This window comes from Heptranchias perlo, chromosome 11 (assembly GCF_035084215.1).
Source record: "Heptranchias perlo isolate sHepPer1 chromosome 11, sHepPer1.hap1, whole genome shotgun sequence".
Taxonomy (NCBI): Eukaryota; Metazoa; Chordata; class Chondrichthyes; order Hexanchiformes; family Hexanchidae; genus Heptranchias; species Heptranchias perlo.
In genome coordinates, this window is record NC_090335.1 from 67,300,525 (window position 1) to 67,317,799 (window position 17,275).

The 17,275-nt window shown below is 45.0% G+C and overlaps 1 protein-coding gene across 1 annotated transcript in view; it reads left to right on the top strand.

Annotated features, from left to right (window-relative positions):
• pcp4b (Purkinje cell protein 4b) overlaps positions 1-3,667 on the top strand; it is a 69,069-nt gene extending 65,402 nt beyond the window's left edge. Inside the window, exon 3 of the mRNA XM_067992392.1 lies at positions 3,327-3,667. Coding sequence (XP_067848493.1) covers positions 3,327-3,460 — 134 coding nt within the window. The 3' untranslated portion in view covers positions 3,461-3,667. The remainder of the gene's footprint in view (positions 1-3,326) is intronic.
• Positions 3,668-17,275: the final 13,608 nt, after the last annotated feature.

Genomic DNA, 17,275 nt, shown 5'->3' on the forward strand with positions numbered 1-17,275 from the left:
TGGTGGGGGATTCGGCGATGGTAATGCCGTTGAATGTCAAGGGGAGGTGGTTAGACTCTCTCTTGTTGGAGATGGTCATTGCCTGGCACTTGTCTGGCGCGAATATTACTTGCCACTTATGAGCCCAAGCCTGGATGTTGTCCAGGTCTTGCTGCATGCAGGCTCGGACTGCTTCGTTATTTGAGGGGTTGCGAATGGAACTGAACACTGTGCAATCATCCCCATTTCTGACGTTATGATGGAGGGAAGGTCATTGATGAAGCAGCTGAAGATAGTTGGGCCTAGGACACTGCCCTGAGGAACTCCTGCAGCAATGGAATAATAGTCTTATTTCTTTCTCCCACTTCCTCGCTATCAGGTCTGATGATACTAGCTGTTTGGTTTCATGACTAAAGAACTCTACCCTAGCTTCCCCCTCTTCAGCTTTCACTCACTGGAGAACTTGCCTCTATTGCTCCTGTTATGCAGCAATTGCTGCCTCTTACTCACTTTTTCCCCTTCCTGCACCCTCACTACGTTGAAACCAAAATCTCTGCCAATATTCCAGATGTGGCCTCTGCAAGGTTAGAAAACTTGAGTGAAATGGCCCATGGATGCTCCCCAGTCCATGAATAGACTTGTTGAAAACAACTTCACATTGACCCCACTGTCCCCGCCTTTGCTTTTCCACCTTAATTTTTCCTGTTCCAATGTGAAAAATCTTATATTTATCTACGTTCAAATCCATCTACTTAACTGGTTATTACCTTCATTAAAAAGAAGCAAAGCACACTTAGTATATAATCAACCACTCACCCTAAAGAGAGACTTGACTCATTGGATGTATTTTTCCTTTTTCTGCCAGTTCTTTTCCTCTCAACTCCTCCTCCTTTGAAGGCATTGACTTCTTGCTGGGGTTTGGTTCCCTGTTCACCAGGCACCTCCAATACTGGGACCGAAAGGCAATTCTTCACGCCTGAGTCTAGGCACTGAGTGTAGTAGACTCTTAATCACAGCGGAGGCCGGTCGCTGCCTTCCCCTGATGTCCATACACATGAACTTCCAGCAGGGATCACTGAATCGGGAAACTGATTTCCCTGCAGGTTATGTGACTGCTCCATGGTGAAACCAGAGTGCCTGAGCAGTACTTTCACTGCACAGTGCCTGTTTGGAATCGGTGATGAAGAGGAGGCCAATAGAACAAGATTAAAAAATAAATAAATAGACCACTCCTGTCCTTTGCCACCCCTGCCTCTTTGACCCCTCCATGCCACCTTGCCCAGGGCCTGGTAAAGTCAACTCCTGATAAGTCAATGTTTCCACAAAAAGATCTGAATTATCCAATGATCTGAACTGTGAATAATGCAGCAAAGTGGGGAATTTAATATTAAATTTAACAATGAATTGTCAGAAAATTGGATTAAGAGGAGTTGACTGCAGATTGTTGGAAGAAGGAAAGATTGAGGAATGTGCAGTTTTGAGATTCTGGGAAAGACTGATTTAGGGTAGGAGACAGTGTGATACTTCTTGGTTTCAACGTGGTGAGGGTGCAGGAAGGGGAAAAAGTGAGGAAGAGTGGGCAATTAGAGGCAAGTTCTCCAGTGATTGAAAGCTGAAGAGAGGGAAGCTAGGGTAGAATTCCTTAGCCATGAAACCAAACAGCTAGTATCATCGGACCTGATAGTGAGGAAGTGGGAGAAAGAAATAGGACCATTATTCCCATCAGTGGATAGGGCAACTGTGGTGTTAATGAGCAGAAAGATCTTTGTGATCGCTTCAAAAATATTAAAATGATCAATCAGTTCATAAATGTCACTGATGTGTCACATTTCCTTCACCCCAGACCAGCAAATTACATTTCTCTCTGTGCAATAGAGCATTATTCAACACATGGAAATTAATTCACTGTATCAGCACTTCAGGGAAAGAAATCAATGAGTATTGTGGCCATGTCTGTCACTGTTTAAGAATCAGATGTTGGAGATTGATTACGTGAATGTGCCCTGCTTTCAAATAATTTTTTATTGAGTTATTCCTCCTCCATGGCCTAGAAATGTTCAGGTTCAAAATGGGCGCCCAATCATCCAATATGGTGGGAGAGGCCACCAGCTGACTATGCACCAGATTGGTAAAGGCAGAAAAAAAGGCACCCAAGGCCCACGCCTGAACAGGCGTTAGTCCCTTTGCATATTCGAAGGGTCCTTTTGCAAAATTGGGCTGCCCTGAAAGCACCCGGTGCTGGACCAGCTGTGTGCAGGAAAATGTGGTCTGCACACGGCCTAACCAACGGCCCTTAAAGGGACCATTGGAGGCCGTCACCCAAAGAGGTAAGTTTGTAAAAAAAATAGTTATCTGAATGTGGAGCCTGGAGAAGCAGGAGTGCTCTTCTTGGCTTCACTGCAGTGTTAAGACCTTTGCCAGCCCCCACTCGGCTCCCTCTAGATTGGCCCCACCCTCTCCGTTCCCCGCTCCCCCTCCCTCTCCCAATGGCTGCCGCACTCCCGATTCCTGCCTCCCTCTTCGGATCCCCACCCCCTCCATCTCCCGATTGCTGCCCCCTCCCTCTCCCGACCGCTGCCTTCTCCCTCTCCCAAACGCTACTCCCCTCCCTCCCGATCGCTTGCCCCCCTCTTCCATTCGCCCCCCTCCCTCCTGATCTCCCTTTCCCCTCCTGATCGCTCGCCTCCTTCCCTCCCGATCTCCCACCCTCCCCCGATCGCTCATCCCCCTTGCTCGGTCACCCCCTCCCTCCTGATTGCTTGCCCCCCTTCTCCTGGTCACCCCCCTCCCTCCTGATTGCTTGCCCTCCTCTCCCGGCTGCCCCCCCTCCCCCTGTTGATCATTTCCCCCCCCCACACCACCTTCCAGGATGTACCTGAGGGACTCTGCTAGCGACGCAGGGGCCTGAAATTAAAATCCTCTTTGCCAGTGAGCTGCCCGGGTACGCCCAGCAGGTGTCTGCAGCTCACCAGCCTCATGTGGTGAGAGAGGGAAAGTTAGCTCAGCTTGCCACTCCTGATTATATTCAGTGAACCCTGCTGGAAAAATGCATGCGTGCGTGCCAGGTGAGGGCAGGATCAGATTCACCTCTGATTCCCCCTTCTCTACCTTCCTTCTCCCAGTCAAACAGTCTGCTGTCACTGTCTAAACTCACACTAGGAGAATGGTCAATTGAGCAAAGCACTGGACCATGCATGGGACTCGCAAGACTGCACCCCAGTGTGAGTCAGTACCTCGAGGAGAGGAGAGAAGAAAACTGAGGTGGGAAATTGCAACCAAATTGGAGTGATTTGGGGGTTGTCACACAACCCAGCTGATGCTAACCTCCCACTTTTCTTTTCGTGTAGACGCAGCCAGAGCTTCGAAGGAGGATGCCGAGGAATTTGACATTGATCTGGATGCCCCTGAGACGGAGAAGGCTGCTGTCGCTATACAGAGTCAGTTCAGAAAATTCCAGAAGAAGAAACAGGATCCTTCTTAGACTTTCCGTTGAGTGCTGAGAACACAGCACATAGCCGACCACTCCCTCACAGCTCTCTTCTATTGGTGCATGCAGTAAAAACACTCCGTCGATGTGTGTGTATTGAATAAAATCCTGAAAATGCCTCTGTAATACTACCCTTAGTCATTCACTTGTAACCTATTCCTATTATTATTCATACATTAATAAAGTCAGTATTGTACCTGATACATTTCCAATGACCTTCCTTCTCAAAGCTACAAGTAGAAGGTGCAAGTAGCACAGAGAATTCGTTTTTCAACTCCTGAGGGTGGTGCCTATTACTGGGGTGTGTCTCCTATGTCCGCTTGCAGCTTTCAAGACAGTCACACAAGCAATCATTCTTCATATGCAAAATACTGAGCATGCTGGAAATCTGAAAATGCTGGAAACACTTAGCAGGTCAGGCGGCGTCTGCGGAGAGAGAAACAAGAGTTAACGTTTTAGGTTTCCAGCTTTCCCTTACTGCAGTTAATGATCCCTTTAAGTAGTGCTATAAACGGCCGCCTCTCGACCTGTACCGCCCATGGTTTGTTGGGGGGTGGGGAAAGGCTGAGAAAGTAAGCGCTGATTAACATAAAAATGGAGGTGGGGGTCCCGACAGTGCCGTTTGACCCCTGTTTGAATATTGCTGCCTAAATCGTGGCCCGCCCGAAAATCAGATCAAGCTGATCTCCAGCGGTAAGTCATAGACTCATAGAAAGGTTACAGAATGGAAGGAGGCCGTTCGGCCCATCGAGTCCGTGCTGGCTCTATGCATGAGAAATCCAGCTAGTCCCACTCCCCGCCCTTTCCCCGTCGCCCTGCAAATTTTTTCGTTTCAAGTTCTTATCCAGTTCCCTCTTGAAGGCCATGATTGAATCTGCCTCCACCACTCCCTCGGGCAGTGCATTCCAAATCCTAACCTCTCGCTGTGTAAAAAAGTTTTTCCTTATGTCACCTTTGTTCTTTTTGCCAATCACCTTAAATCTGTGTTCTCTGGTTCTTGACCCTTCTGCCAATGGGAACAGTTTCTCTCCATCTACTCTGTCTAGACCCTTCATGATTTTGAATATCTCTATCAAATCTCCTCTCAACCGTCTCTGTTCCAAGGAGAACAACTCCATCAGCTCCAGTCGATCCAGGTAATTTAAGTCCTTCATCCCTGGAATCATTCTAGTAAATCTCCCATGCACCCTCTCTAAGGCCTTCATATCCTTCCTGAAGTGCAGTGCCCAGAACTGGACACAATATCCAGTTGTGGGACTTTTTCATTTGTTGCAATTTTCATCCCGCTACCACCTGGTTTAAGAAGTAAACAGGGCAGTAGTGAGATGCAAATCACCCCTACGTAAAGAAAAGAAGCTGCAACCCAGAGATGATCAGGTCTATTTGGTGATTTATCTCATTTGCTGTTTGTGGGACCTTGCTGTGCACAAATTGGCTGTGCCATTTGCATACAAAACAACATTGATTAACATTCAAGAACAAAATCATTCATTAGTGCTAAAGCACTTTTGGCATTCCCAGAGGATGTGAAAGGCACAATATAAAAATATGATTTTTTTTCTTTCTTTCTATCTTTCTTTCCTTTCCTTTCTTTGTGTCTTTTCTTTGATTTCCCTCAGTCTCTTCTCTCTTCAGAAACACATCTAATTGTCTTTTGAGCCCATTTACAATGTCTGCTTCAATAGTCTTTCCTGGTATTTTATTTCCCAACGCCATTACGTTTCTGGTGAAAAGATTCTGCCTTACATCGCTCCTTCCTTCAAACTTGCTTATCTTTTGCACGTGCAACCCACCATTTAAAACTATTACCATAGTGAACAATTTGCTTGGATCTATCTTGTCAGATACCTTCACAATGCATGCACACTGACCACTGGAGTCTCCTGGCCTCTGCTACTTCCTGTCCTTTGCAATGTCTGATTCTGCTGCCTCCTGGCATCTGTTACCTTATGTCTTTTGCAGCATCTGACTTCTTCCACCTTCTTGTCTCTGCAGCCTCCAGACCTCTTCCTCCTCCTGACCTCTTCCTCCTCCTGACCTCTTCCTCCTCCTGACCTCCTCCTCCTCCTGACCTCTTCCTCCTCCTGGCCTCTTCCTCCTCCTGACCTCTTCCTTCTCCTGGCCTCTTCCTCCTCCTGATCTCTTCCACCTCTTGATCTCTTCCTCCTCCTGTCCTCTTCCTCCTCCTGACCTCTTCCTCCTCCCAACCTCTTCCACCTCCTGTCCCCTTCCTCCTCCCAACCTCTTCCACCTCCTGTCCTCTTCCTCCTCCTGACCTCTTCCACCTCCTGTCCTCTTCCTCCTCCTGACCTCTTCCTCCTCCCAACCTCTTCCTCCTCCTGACCTCTTCCTCCTCCTGACCTCTTCCTCCTCCCAACCTCTTCCTCCTCCCAACCTCTGCCACCTCCTGTCCCCTTCCTCCTCCCAACCTCTTCCACCTCCTGTCCCCTTCCTCCTCCTGTCCCCTTCCTCCTCCTGACCTCTTCCACCTCCTGTCCCCTTCCTCCTCCTGACCTCTTCCTCCTCCTGATCTCTTCCTCCTCCTGTTCTCTTCCTCCTCCTCCTGTTCTCTTCCTCTTCCCGCTGTCTTCCTCCTCCTGACCTCTTCCACCTCCTGTCCCCTTCCTCCTCCTGACCTCTTCCTCCTCCTGATCTCTTCCCCCTCCTGTTCTCTTCCTCCTCCTCCTGTTCTCTTCCTCTTCCCGCTGTCTTCCTCCTCCTGATCTCTTCCTCCTCCTCGTGTTCTCTTCCTCCTCCTGATCTTCTCCTCCTCCTGATCGCTTCCTCCTCCCGACCTCTTCCACCTCCTGACCTCTTCCTCCTCCTGACCTCTTCCTCCTCCCAACCTCTTCCACCTCCTGTCCTCTTCCTCCTCCTGACCTCTTCCACCTCCTGTCCTCTTCCTCCTCCTGACCTCTTCCTCCTCCCAACCTCTTCCTCCTCCTGACCTCTTCCTCCTCCCAACCTCTTCCTCCTCCCAACCTCTGCCACCTCCTGTCCCCTTCCTCCTCCCAACCTCTTCCACCTCCTGTCCCCTTCCTCCTCCTGTCCCCTTCCTCCTCCTGACCTCTTCCACCTCCTGTCCCCTTCCTCCTCCTGACCTCTTCCTCCTCCTGATCTCTTCCCCCTCCTGTTCTCTTCCTCCTCCTCCTGTTCTCTTCCTCTTCCCGCTGTCTTCCTCCTCCTGATCTCTTCCTCCTCCTCGTGTTCTCTTCCTCCTCCTGATCTTCTCCTCCTCCTGATCGCTTCCTCCTCCCGACCTCTTCCACCTCCTGACCTCCTCCTCCTCCTGACCTCTTCCTCCTCCTGACCTCTTCCTTCTCCTGACCTCTTCCTCCTCCTGACCTCTTCCTCCTCTTGTCCTGTTCCTCTTCCTGACCTCTTCCTCCTCCTGATCTCTTCCTCCTCCTGACCTCCTCCTCCTCCTAATCTCTTCCTCCTCCTGACCTCTTCCTCCTCTTGTCCTATTCCTCTTCCTGACCTCTTCCTCCTCTTGTCCTCTTCCTCCTCCTGACCTCTTCCACCACCTTGTCCCTACAGCCTCCTGACCTCTGCCACCTCTCGATGTCTGCAACCACCTGCTCTCTGCTGCTTATTCTGATCTCTGCCTGTGTCACCTGCTGACCACAGATGCCTTCTGGCCTAATCCACGTTCCAGCTTATTATAAAAATTATAAAACCCTTTTGTTTCCATCAAAACATTAGTTTTGTAAATGACATAATTGCATTAAGGGCATGATACATACTGAAAACTGGCTGTAGTTAAATAGCCTATGCCAGCTTTAATCACCCACCAAAAAATGGATGTCTGCTCCCCTTAGTGTTAAATTTCCTGAAAAATGTGCCTTTCCGCCTCTTCCATTATATGCTGCACTTTGCTACATTCGAAGTGTGTTTTTTTTTAGCAATCTGCTTATTGAGGTTAATTACCAGTTAAATTCATGTTGTATCAAGCTGTCTTTGAAAGGATACAATTAAATTTTTGTAAATACAGCTTTATTTAACAACGGTTAGTGTGAAGATCTAAGAGGAGTCATCTGAGTGATGGTGGGAATACCCAGCCATCGGTGACCCTGGGACATCGGTAGGATTTTACATTTTAAATTGCCAATCACCGCAATAAATTGTGACTGGAGGACTCATGATTCACCCTGAAATGACTGGATAACTTTCATTCATGTAGCTCAGCACAAAGTTACCAGTATAAAATCAACAAGAATTGTATTGCAAATTAACAAGGCCACCGATTTACAGGGACTGAATAAGTTGAATTCCACTTTTAATACATGTGATTCTGTGATTTTTACCAATACTTTCACCATTACATGCCATTAGAGTTGCCAACCCTTCATGATCATCCTGGACTTTCCAGAAATTAAAGGTTAGTCCCCAGGATGCTGCTTGAACAACTCAGGACAAAAAATCATATGGGCATTAAAGCAAAATTGTGCGTGTTTTAAAAAAATTTCTTGTGAACACCTTTGTTTATTAGCTATGGAAATTTTGGAGATGGGAAAAAAAGATTGTTTGACTGGGCGGGACGATGGGAGATGGGTGGTCATGTGATGACGCCTCCGGGAATACATCCAACTAGAGTTGGCAACCCTACATGCCATCCACAGTAGGAAGTGTTCAAAAAAGGATTTAGCTTAATGCAGGACCAGTATATACCCTTAAGGGGTAAGAGATCTATTTACCAAATAAAACAGCCATGGTCGACAAAAGAGGTGAGAGGTAACATAAAACTAAAGGAAAGAGCATATAAAAGTGCAAAGAATAGTGTAGGTACAGGACTGGGAGAGATATAAAGAATAACAAAGAGAGACAAAACATATAGTAAGAACTGCAAAAAGAGAATACAGAAAAAAACTTGCAGGGCATATCAAACTTGACATAAAAAATTTATACAATTATATTAGAAGAAAAAAGGTAGTCAATGGTAATGTGGGTCCTTTAAAAACAAATGCGGGTGATTTTGCAAATGAAAATAAGGAAACGGAGGCTTGTTGAATAATTACTTTGTGTCAATCTTTACAGTAGAGAAAGAGAATAATATTCATGACATTCCAGGGAAACTAATAATGAATCAAGGACTGAAACTCACCAAAGTTAACGCTAGTAAGAAAGCAGTATTAGAAAAAATAATAAAGACCAACATATCCTTAGGAGCTGATGGTTTCCACCCCAGAGTTTTAAAGGAAGTAGGTGAGAAAATTGCAGATGCTTTAGCCGTAATCTTCCAAAGCTCTCTCAATTCAGGAATTGTCCTTTTAGATTGGAAAATTGCAAATGTAACTGGATTATTTAAGAAAGGTGAGAGAGAGAGAAACCAGGAAATTATAGACCTGTTGGTCTCACATCTGTTGTGGGGAAGTTATTGGAATCTGTAATTAATGGACTGAGCACTTAGAGAAATTAGAGCTGATTAGAGAGAGCCAACATGGATTTGTAAAGGGGAGGTCATGCCTAATGTACCTAACAGGATTTTTTGAGGAAGTAACTAAAGTAGTAGACAGGGGCATGTCTACGGATGTAGTTTATATGGACTTCCAGAAAGCATTCAATAAGGTTCCACATAAGGGACTGTTAGTTAAAATTAAAGTTCATGGAATTGAAGGCAAGTTATTGACCTGGTTAGGAGGTTGGTTAGGCGGTAGAAGTAGAGAGTAAGGATAATGGGTATGTACTCGAATTGGAAGGAAGTGTCTAGTGGTGTCCCACAAGGATCTGTGCTGGGGCCTCAACTATTCACAATATTTATTAATGATTTAGAGAACACAATAGAGAGCCATATAACCAAGTCTGCTGATGACACAAAGATAGGTGGCATAGTATTGCAAAGAATTACAAAGAATATATAGCACAGAATCAGGCCATTCGGCACAACAGGTCTATGCCAGTGTTTATGCTCCACCCTTCTTCATCAAATCCTATCAACATATCCTTCTTTTCCCTTCACCTTCATGTGTTTATCTAGCTTCCCCTTAAGTGCATCTATACTATTCGCCTCAACTACTCCTTATGGTAGCGAGTTCCACATTCTTATCACTTTCTTGGTGAAGAAGTTTCTCCTGAATTCCCTATTGGATTTATTAGTGAATATCTTATATTTATGGCCCCTGGTTCTGGACTCCCCCGCAAGTGGAAACATCTTCTCTACGTTTGCCCTATCAAACCCTTTCATAATGTTAAAGACCTCTATCAGGTCACCCTTCAGTCTTCTCTTTTCTAGAGAAAAGACCCCTAGCCTATTCAATCTTTCCTGATAGTTATAACCTCTCAGTTCTGCTATCATCCTAGTAAATCTTTTTTGCATCTTCTCCAGAGCCTCTATATTCCTTTTTATAATATTGAGACCAGATCTGTTCGCAGCACTCCAAGTGTGGTCTAACCAAGGTTCTGTACAAGTTTAACATAACTTCTCTGCTTTTCAATTCTATCCCTCTAGAAATGAACCCCAGTGCTTGGTTTGCTTTTTTTATGGTCTTATTAACCTGTGTCACTACTTTTAGGGATTTGTGTATCTGTATCCCTAAATCTCTCTGCTCCTCTACCCTGTTTAGACTCTTATTTTCCAAGGAATATGTGGCCTCCTTATTATTCCTATCAAAATGAACCACCTCACACTTATCTATATTAAAATTCATTTGCCAATTACACGCCCATTCTGCAAGTTTATTAATGACTTACCGTATTTTGTCACAGTCCTCCTCAGTATTAACTATACCCCCCAAATTTGGTGTCATCCGCAAATTTTGAAATTGTACTTCCGATTCCTGAGTCCAAATCACTTATGTAGATGGTGAACAACAGTGGTCCCAGCACCATTCCTTGTGGTACTCCACTTCCCACCTTTTGCCAATTTGAGTAAATATCTTTAACCTCCACTCTCTGTTTTCTGTTTTGTGGCCAGCTTGCTATCCATTCTGCTACTTGTCCCATGACTGCACATGCTCTGACCTTACTCGTGAGTCTACAATGCGGTACCTTATCAAAGGCCTTTTGAAAATCCAAATATATTGTATCTACTAAATTGCCCTTGCTTATCCTTTCTGTTACTTCTTCAAAGAATTCTATAATGTTGGCCAAGCATGACCTTCCCATTTGAAATCCGTGCTGACTATTCTTTATTATATTTGCTTACATAGTTCTTCCTCTACCTCCTTTCCACTATTAGGTGGTCTGTAGTATACCCCTGCTAGCGTGATTGATCCCTTCTTACCTTTTATTTCAATCCATACGGATTCTGTTTCTATCCTTCTGTTAGTTATATCCCTTTTTTCTACTAGGTCATCCATTTTGGACTAAAAAAGAATAGATCCAAGCATTTTTTAAATGGTGAAAAGCTAGAAACAGTGGAGGTTCAAAGAGATTTAGGGGTCCCTGTACACAGATCACTAAAATGTAGTGGTCAAGTACAAAAGCTAATGGAATGTTAGCCTTTATATCTGGAGGGCTAGAATATGAGGGGGAGAAGTTTTGCTACAGTGATACAATGCCCTGGTTCGACCACATCTGGAGTACTGTGTACAGCTCTGGGCACCGCACTTTAGAAAGGATATACTGTATTGGCCCTGGAAGGAATGCAGCACAGATTCACCAGAATGTTACCAGGGCTCCAAGGGTTAAATTACGAGGAGAGATTACATAAACTAGGCTTGTGAAGGTTAAGGGGTGATTTGATTGATGTTTTTAGGATTTTAAAAAGAGTTGGTAGGGTAGATAGACACTTTTTCCACTGGTGAGGGAGTCTAGGACAAGAGGATGTAACCTTAAAATCAGAGACAGGCCATTCAGGAGAGAAGTTAGGAAACACTTCTTCATGCAAAGGGTGGTAGAAATGTGGAAATCTCTCCCACAAAAAGCAGTAGATGCTAGCTCAATTAATAATTTTAAATCTGAGGCCGATAGATTTTTGCTAACCGAGGGTATTAAGGGATATGGAGCCAAAGCAGGACTTAAGATATAGATCAAACATGATCTCATTGAATGGCAGAACAGGCTCGAGAGGTTGAATGGCTTACTCCTGTTCCTATGTTCCAGGAAAACCATAAACAAATGGCCTCTCCAATAAATAATGTGCAAACAATATATGTTTGCAGAAAATAAAATCATTTTAACTATTAAGGTGCATCTCTTTCCATGGGTACTTTAATACTTTTTGCTCAGGCTGAGAAATTCAACTCGTGCCCAAAATGAGCAAAACATCGACAGACTGTTGGCTCTGCTCGCCAATCTGTGCCGGCCTGATGCTGAAACCAAATTAGGCTTCGGGCCTCGTTTAAATGCTGCCAACAAGCTGCGGACGCCAAATGAGTGGGACCCTGTAGTTTGACGGTTGGAAAGGGCGGGAAATCGGCTGCTACGCGCAGCCAGCCAATCAGCAGGTCAGGTCAGGTCGGGGAGGGTGAAGTGGGGGGTGCGGGGGGGAACGGGGGGAGGGAGCAGGTGATCCCGTAAGGGGCCACAAAATAAAAACTGAAAATTTTCCTGGGCCTTTTTTTCTAAGTGGCCTCCGGCATTCCCTTTAAGGGTCTTAGATTGGGCCACTCGATGCCTGGTAAAACTAGACGGAGCATATGCAACGCAAGTTCCGCCCTTTCTTACCTGACGTTCACATTCAGGGTCCTACAAACAATGTGGGGGTCCCAATTTGCATGCCTAAGGAGCCTAACACCTGTTTCAGGCAGGCGTCCTGGACGACTCAAAGTCGTCAGAGCCAATATGGGTGTGTGGCGCAATTTGGGTGCAGTTTGGGCACAGCAGATCACGTTGCGAAATTCGTAGGTCCAACGCCAATATAACGTTGGAGAAATGGGTGGGTCTGAGTTGAATTTCTCCCCCACAGACTCAAACAGATCAACAGCAGGGCTCGGGCAGTCTGGTCCTGGGACTCCTTGCTTTTAGGTTTGCTAGGCACCTAAAGCCAGGGTTTATTGTAAGTGCTTGTTATAAAGGCTTTCAGTTCAGAATCAACATTATGTGCCTTGTCTTAATTACCAACGAAAGGAAACGGATCCTGTCGAGTTGCATTGAAGTCTTATAACTATTTCATTTAAAATATCTGTCGCTCTTCCAAGATAAACCATTTTATCTTGGAAGGCGGAATGGCAATAGACTTCAAAATTCTGGAAATGCACCAAATATAGTGTCAAAAATAAATCATTTCTGGGACCTCACTCCCCCTACCCCAGAAAATAAGCCTCACACTCTTCAACATGTTTTAAATCTACAACTGCTGCAATGATTGAAGGCGCCATATAAATGTAAGTTGTCATTGTTACAAATTATGCTTTTCTGTACTTTATTTTAACCGCTGCAATACAAGTGATGAAATGCTGACTGCTTGTTTTCACACATCATAGGCTTATGTTCAAGGCTGTTTTTGTGTTGTCAGCTGTTTGAGGTTGTAAGTTCCTTTTAGTTTTCTATGTTGGCAATGTACAATAATCTTGAGTACGAGATGTCCTCCTTCCAGCCTCCTTTGACGCTACTCAAAACTTCAAATGGTTAAACTCAACAAAATCCATTTAATATTCAAAATGGGCCAAGAGTGTCTTTAAGCTTCTAAACCAGCTGAAAATTTTTAATTCACAATTCATAACTACCAAGGCAATCAATCATACAAACTACCCAAAACATTATAGAGATGCAAAAATACCAGCCCATTTTTCCATAGACTCCCATAAGCCAAGCAAGGGTCATATTCATTCAGCACAGTAAGGGTATTCATCATAGAATCATAGAATGATACAGCGCAGAAGGAGGCCATTTGGCCCATCGTGCCTGTGCTGGTGAAGAGTCAACAAATGAGCAGCCAATTCGATCACTCCCTTCTAAAGGCACATCATTCTTAGATTGAACTGGTAATGCCTTCTGGGCTGAAAATTGATCAGATAATTCTCCCTTTTTTTCATCTAAACAGACTGAAGGTGATTTAGATGGGATGTAAGTGGATTAATTATAAACCTATTAAATATAGACCAATAAGCTTAATGTCGGTGGTAGGAAAGTTAATAGAATACTTACTCAAAGATGTAATAGGAAAATATCTAGACACTGAAAATACAATAACGAATTGTCAGCACGGATTTCAAAAGGGAAGGTCATGCTTGACCAGCCTTATTGAATTCTTTGAAGAATTAACAGGAAAGACTAGACAAGGGTAATGTAGTAGATGTAATATATTTAGATTTGCAAAAGGCCTTCGATAAGGTTCTGCATTGTAGACTCATGAGTAAGGTCAGAGCATGTGGAGTCAGGGGACAAGTAGCAAAATGGAGAGCAAGATGGTTACAAAACAGAGAGTAGGGGTTAAAGGTTGTTACTCAGACTGGTGGGAAGTGGTGTTCCACAAGGATCGGTGCTGGGACCACTGTTGTTCACCATTTACGTAAATGGTGTGGACTCAGGAATCGGAAGTACAATTTCAAAATTTGCAGATGATACCAAATTGGGGGTATAGTTAATACTGAGGAGGACTGCGACAAAATACAGGGAGACATTAATAAACTTGCAGAATGGGTGTGTAATTGGCAAATGAATTTCAATACAGATAAGTGTGAGGTGGTACATTTTCGTAGGAAGAATAAGGAGGAGACATACTCCTTGGAAAATAAGAGTCTAAATGGAGTAGAGGAACAGAGGGATCTGGGGGTACAGATACACAAATCACTAAAAGTTGCGACATAGATTGATAAGGCCATAAAAATACCAAACCAAGAACTGGGGCTCATTTCTAGAGGATTTGCACAGATGAAACCGGTCTATTACAGGCAGAAATTTGAAAGAATGATGTCACAGGGCAGTGGGTAGGTGATTAATTTTTTTGCTGTCGAACTTAGTAGCTGGCGAGTGTTTTTTTTAAGTCATAAAATTTATTTCGGGTAAGTTTAGTTAGTGGTCAAATCATTTAGTGAGTAGTCAAATAATCGCATGGCAGGGCACCTCGGTCCTGTCGAATGCACATCCTGTGCCGTGTGGGATCTCCAGTACGCCAACCTCGTGTCCTGGACGGCCACGTGTGCCGGAAGTGTCGTCAGCTGGAGGAGCTCAAGCTCTGGGTTTTGGAGCTTGAGCAATGATTGGCGTCACTGCAGTGTATCCGTGAGGCTGAGAGCTACATGGATAGCACGTTTCAGGAGGTGTGGTCACCCCGTAGCTTAAGAGAGTGCAGGCAGAGAGGGACTGGGTGACCACCAGACAGACAAAGAGGAGCAGGCAGGTAGTGCAGGAGTCCCCTGAGTGCATCTCGCTCTCTGACCGGTAGGTGAGGGCGATGGTTCCTCTGCTGACTACAGCCAGAGCCAAGTCCACAGTACCATGGGTGGCTCAGCTGTACAGGGTGGTGGGGGGGGTGGGGGAGGGGAGGAAGATCAGGAAAGTAATAGTGAAAGGGGATTCAATGGGTAACAGACAGGCGTTTCTGCAGCCACAGACATGATTCCAGGATGGTATGTTGCCTCCCTGGTGCCAGGGTCAATGATGTCACTGAACGGCTGCAGAACATTCTAGCGGGGGAGGGTGAACAGCCAGAGGTCAAGATCCATATTGGTACCAATGACATAGGTAGAAGGAGGGATGAGGTCCTGCAGGCAGATTTTAGGGAGCTAGGAAAGAGATTTATAAGCAGGACCTCAAAGGTAGTAATCTCCGGATTACTCCCGGTGTATAGAAATAGGAGGATAGTGCAGATGAATGCATGGCTGGAGAGATGGTGCGGGAGGGAGAGATTCCTGGGGTATTGGGACCGGTTCTGGGGCAGGTGAGACCTGTACCCCAGGCAAGACGGATTGCACCTCAACAGAGCTGGGACCAATGTCCTCGCAGGGAGGTTCACTAGTGCTGTGGGGGAGGGTTTAAACTAATTTGGCTGGGGGATGGGCACCAGGATGTAGCAATATAAAGGAGAAACAAAATGCAAAAAGTATTGGAAGAGAGAGATAGCACTAGAGTAAGAAATAGTACGGTATTAGGTGGGTTCAAACTAAGAGAGATACAAGAAGGTAGGTTTACAGTGTGAAAACGCACAAAGGCGCAAATAGCCACATGGGAATATGATGTTGTGGTGAAACGGGAGACCTGGCTCAAAAAAGGGCAGGATTGGGTACTAAATATTCCTGGATACAAGGTGTTCAGTAATGTTAGGGAAGGGAAAAAAGGAGGGGAGGGTGGCAGTATTGATTAAGGAGAATATTTCAGTGCTGGAGAGAGAGGATGTCCTGGAGGGGTCAACGACAGAATCTATTTGGTTAGAGTTAAGAAACAATAGAGGTGCCATTACACCCCTGGCTGTATTCTATAGGCCACCAACTAATGGGAAGGATATAGAGGAGCAATTTTGCAGGGAAATTACAGAGAGGTGAAAATGGGGGACTTCAATTATCCTAATATAGACTGGGATAGTAATAGTGTAAAGGGCAGAGAGGGCGAAACATTTCTGATGTGTGTTCAGGAGACCTTTCTTGAGCAGTACATTTCTGGCCCAACAAGGAAGGAGGCATTGCTGGATCTGGTTCTGGGGACTGAGGTGGGTCAAATGGGGGAACATTCAGGGAACAGTGATCATAGTATCATAAGGTTTAGATTAGCTTTGGAAAGGGATAAGGAGCGATCTAGAATAAAAATACTTAATTGGAGGAGGGCCAATTTCAATGGGTTAAGAATGGATCTGGCCCGGGTAAATTGGAATCAAAGAGTGCCAGGCAAAACTGTAATTGAACAATGGGCAGCCTTTAAAGAGGAGATGGTTCGGGTACAATCTAGGTACATTCCCATGAGGTGGAAAGATAGGGCAACTAAAGCCAGAGCTCCCTGGATGACAAAAGAGGTAGAGAGTAAGGTGAAGCAGAAAAAGAGGGTGTATGACAGATGTCAGATTGATAATACGAGTGAGAACCAGGCTGAATATAGAAAGTTCAGAGGGGAAATGAAAAAGGAAATAAGAGGGGCAAAGAGAGAGTATGAGAATAGACAGGCAACTAACATATAAATAATAAATGGGTAGTAAGAGGAGGGGTGGGGCTGATTAGGGACCAAAAGGAAACCTACGCATGGAGGGAGAGGGCATGGCTGAGGTACTAAATGAGTATTTTGCATCTGTCTTTACCAAGGAAGAAGATGTTGCTAAAGTCACAGTAAAAGAGGAGTTAGTTGAGATACTGGATGGGCTAAATATTGATAAAGAGGAGGTACTAGAAAGGCTGGCTGTACTTAAAGTAAATAAGTCATCAGGTCCGGATAGGATGCATCCTAGGTTGCTGAGGGAAGCAAGGGTGAAAATTGCAGAGGTGCTGGTCATAATCTTCCAATCCTCCTGAGATACGGGGGTGGTGCCAGAGGACTGGAGAATTGCAAATGTTTCACACTTGTTCAAAAAAGGGTGTAAGGATAAACCCAGTAACTACAGGCCTGTCAGTTTAAACTCGGTGGTGGGGAAACTTTTAGAAACGATAATCCGGGACAAAATTAATAGACACTTGGATAAATGTGGATTAATTAAGGAAAGCCGTAGTGGTGCAGGAACAGAGAGACCTGGGGGTATATATGCACAAGTAGTGGTGAACGGCTGTTTTTTGGATTGGAGGAAAGTATATGGTGGTGTTCCCCAGGGGTCGGTACTAGGACCACTGCTTTTTTTTGATAAATAGTAATGACTTGGACTCGGGTGTACAGGGCGCAATTTCAAAATTTGCAGATGACACAAAACTTGGAAATGCAGTAAACTGTGAGGAGGATAGTGATAGACTTCAAGAGGATATAGACAGGCTGGTGGAATGGGCGGACACATGGCAGATGAAATTTAATGCA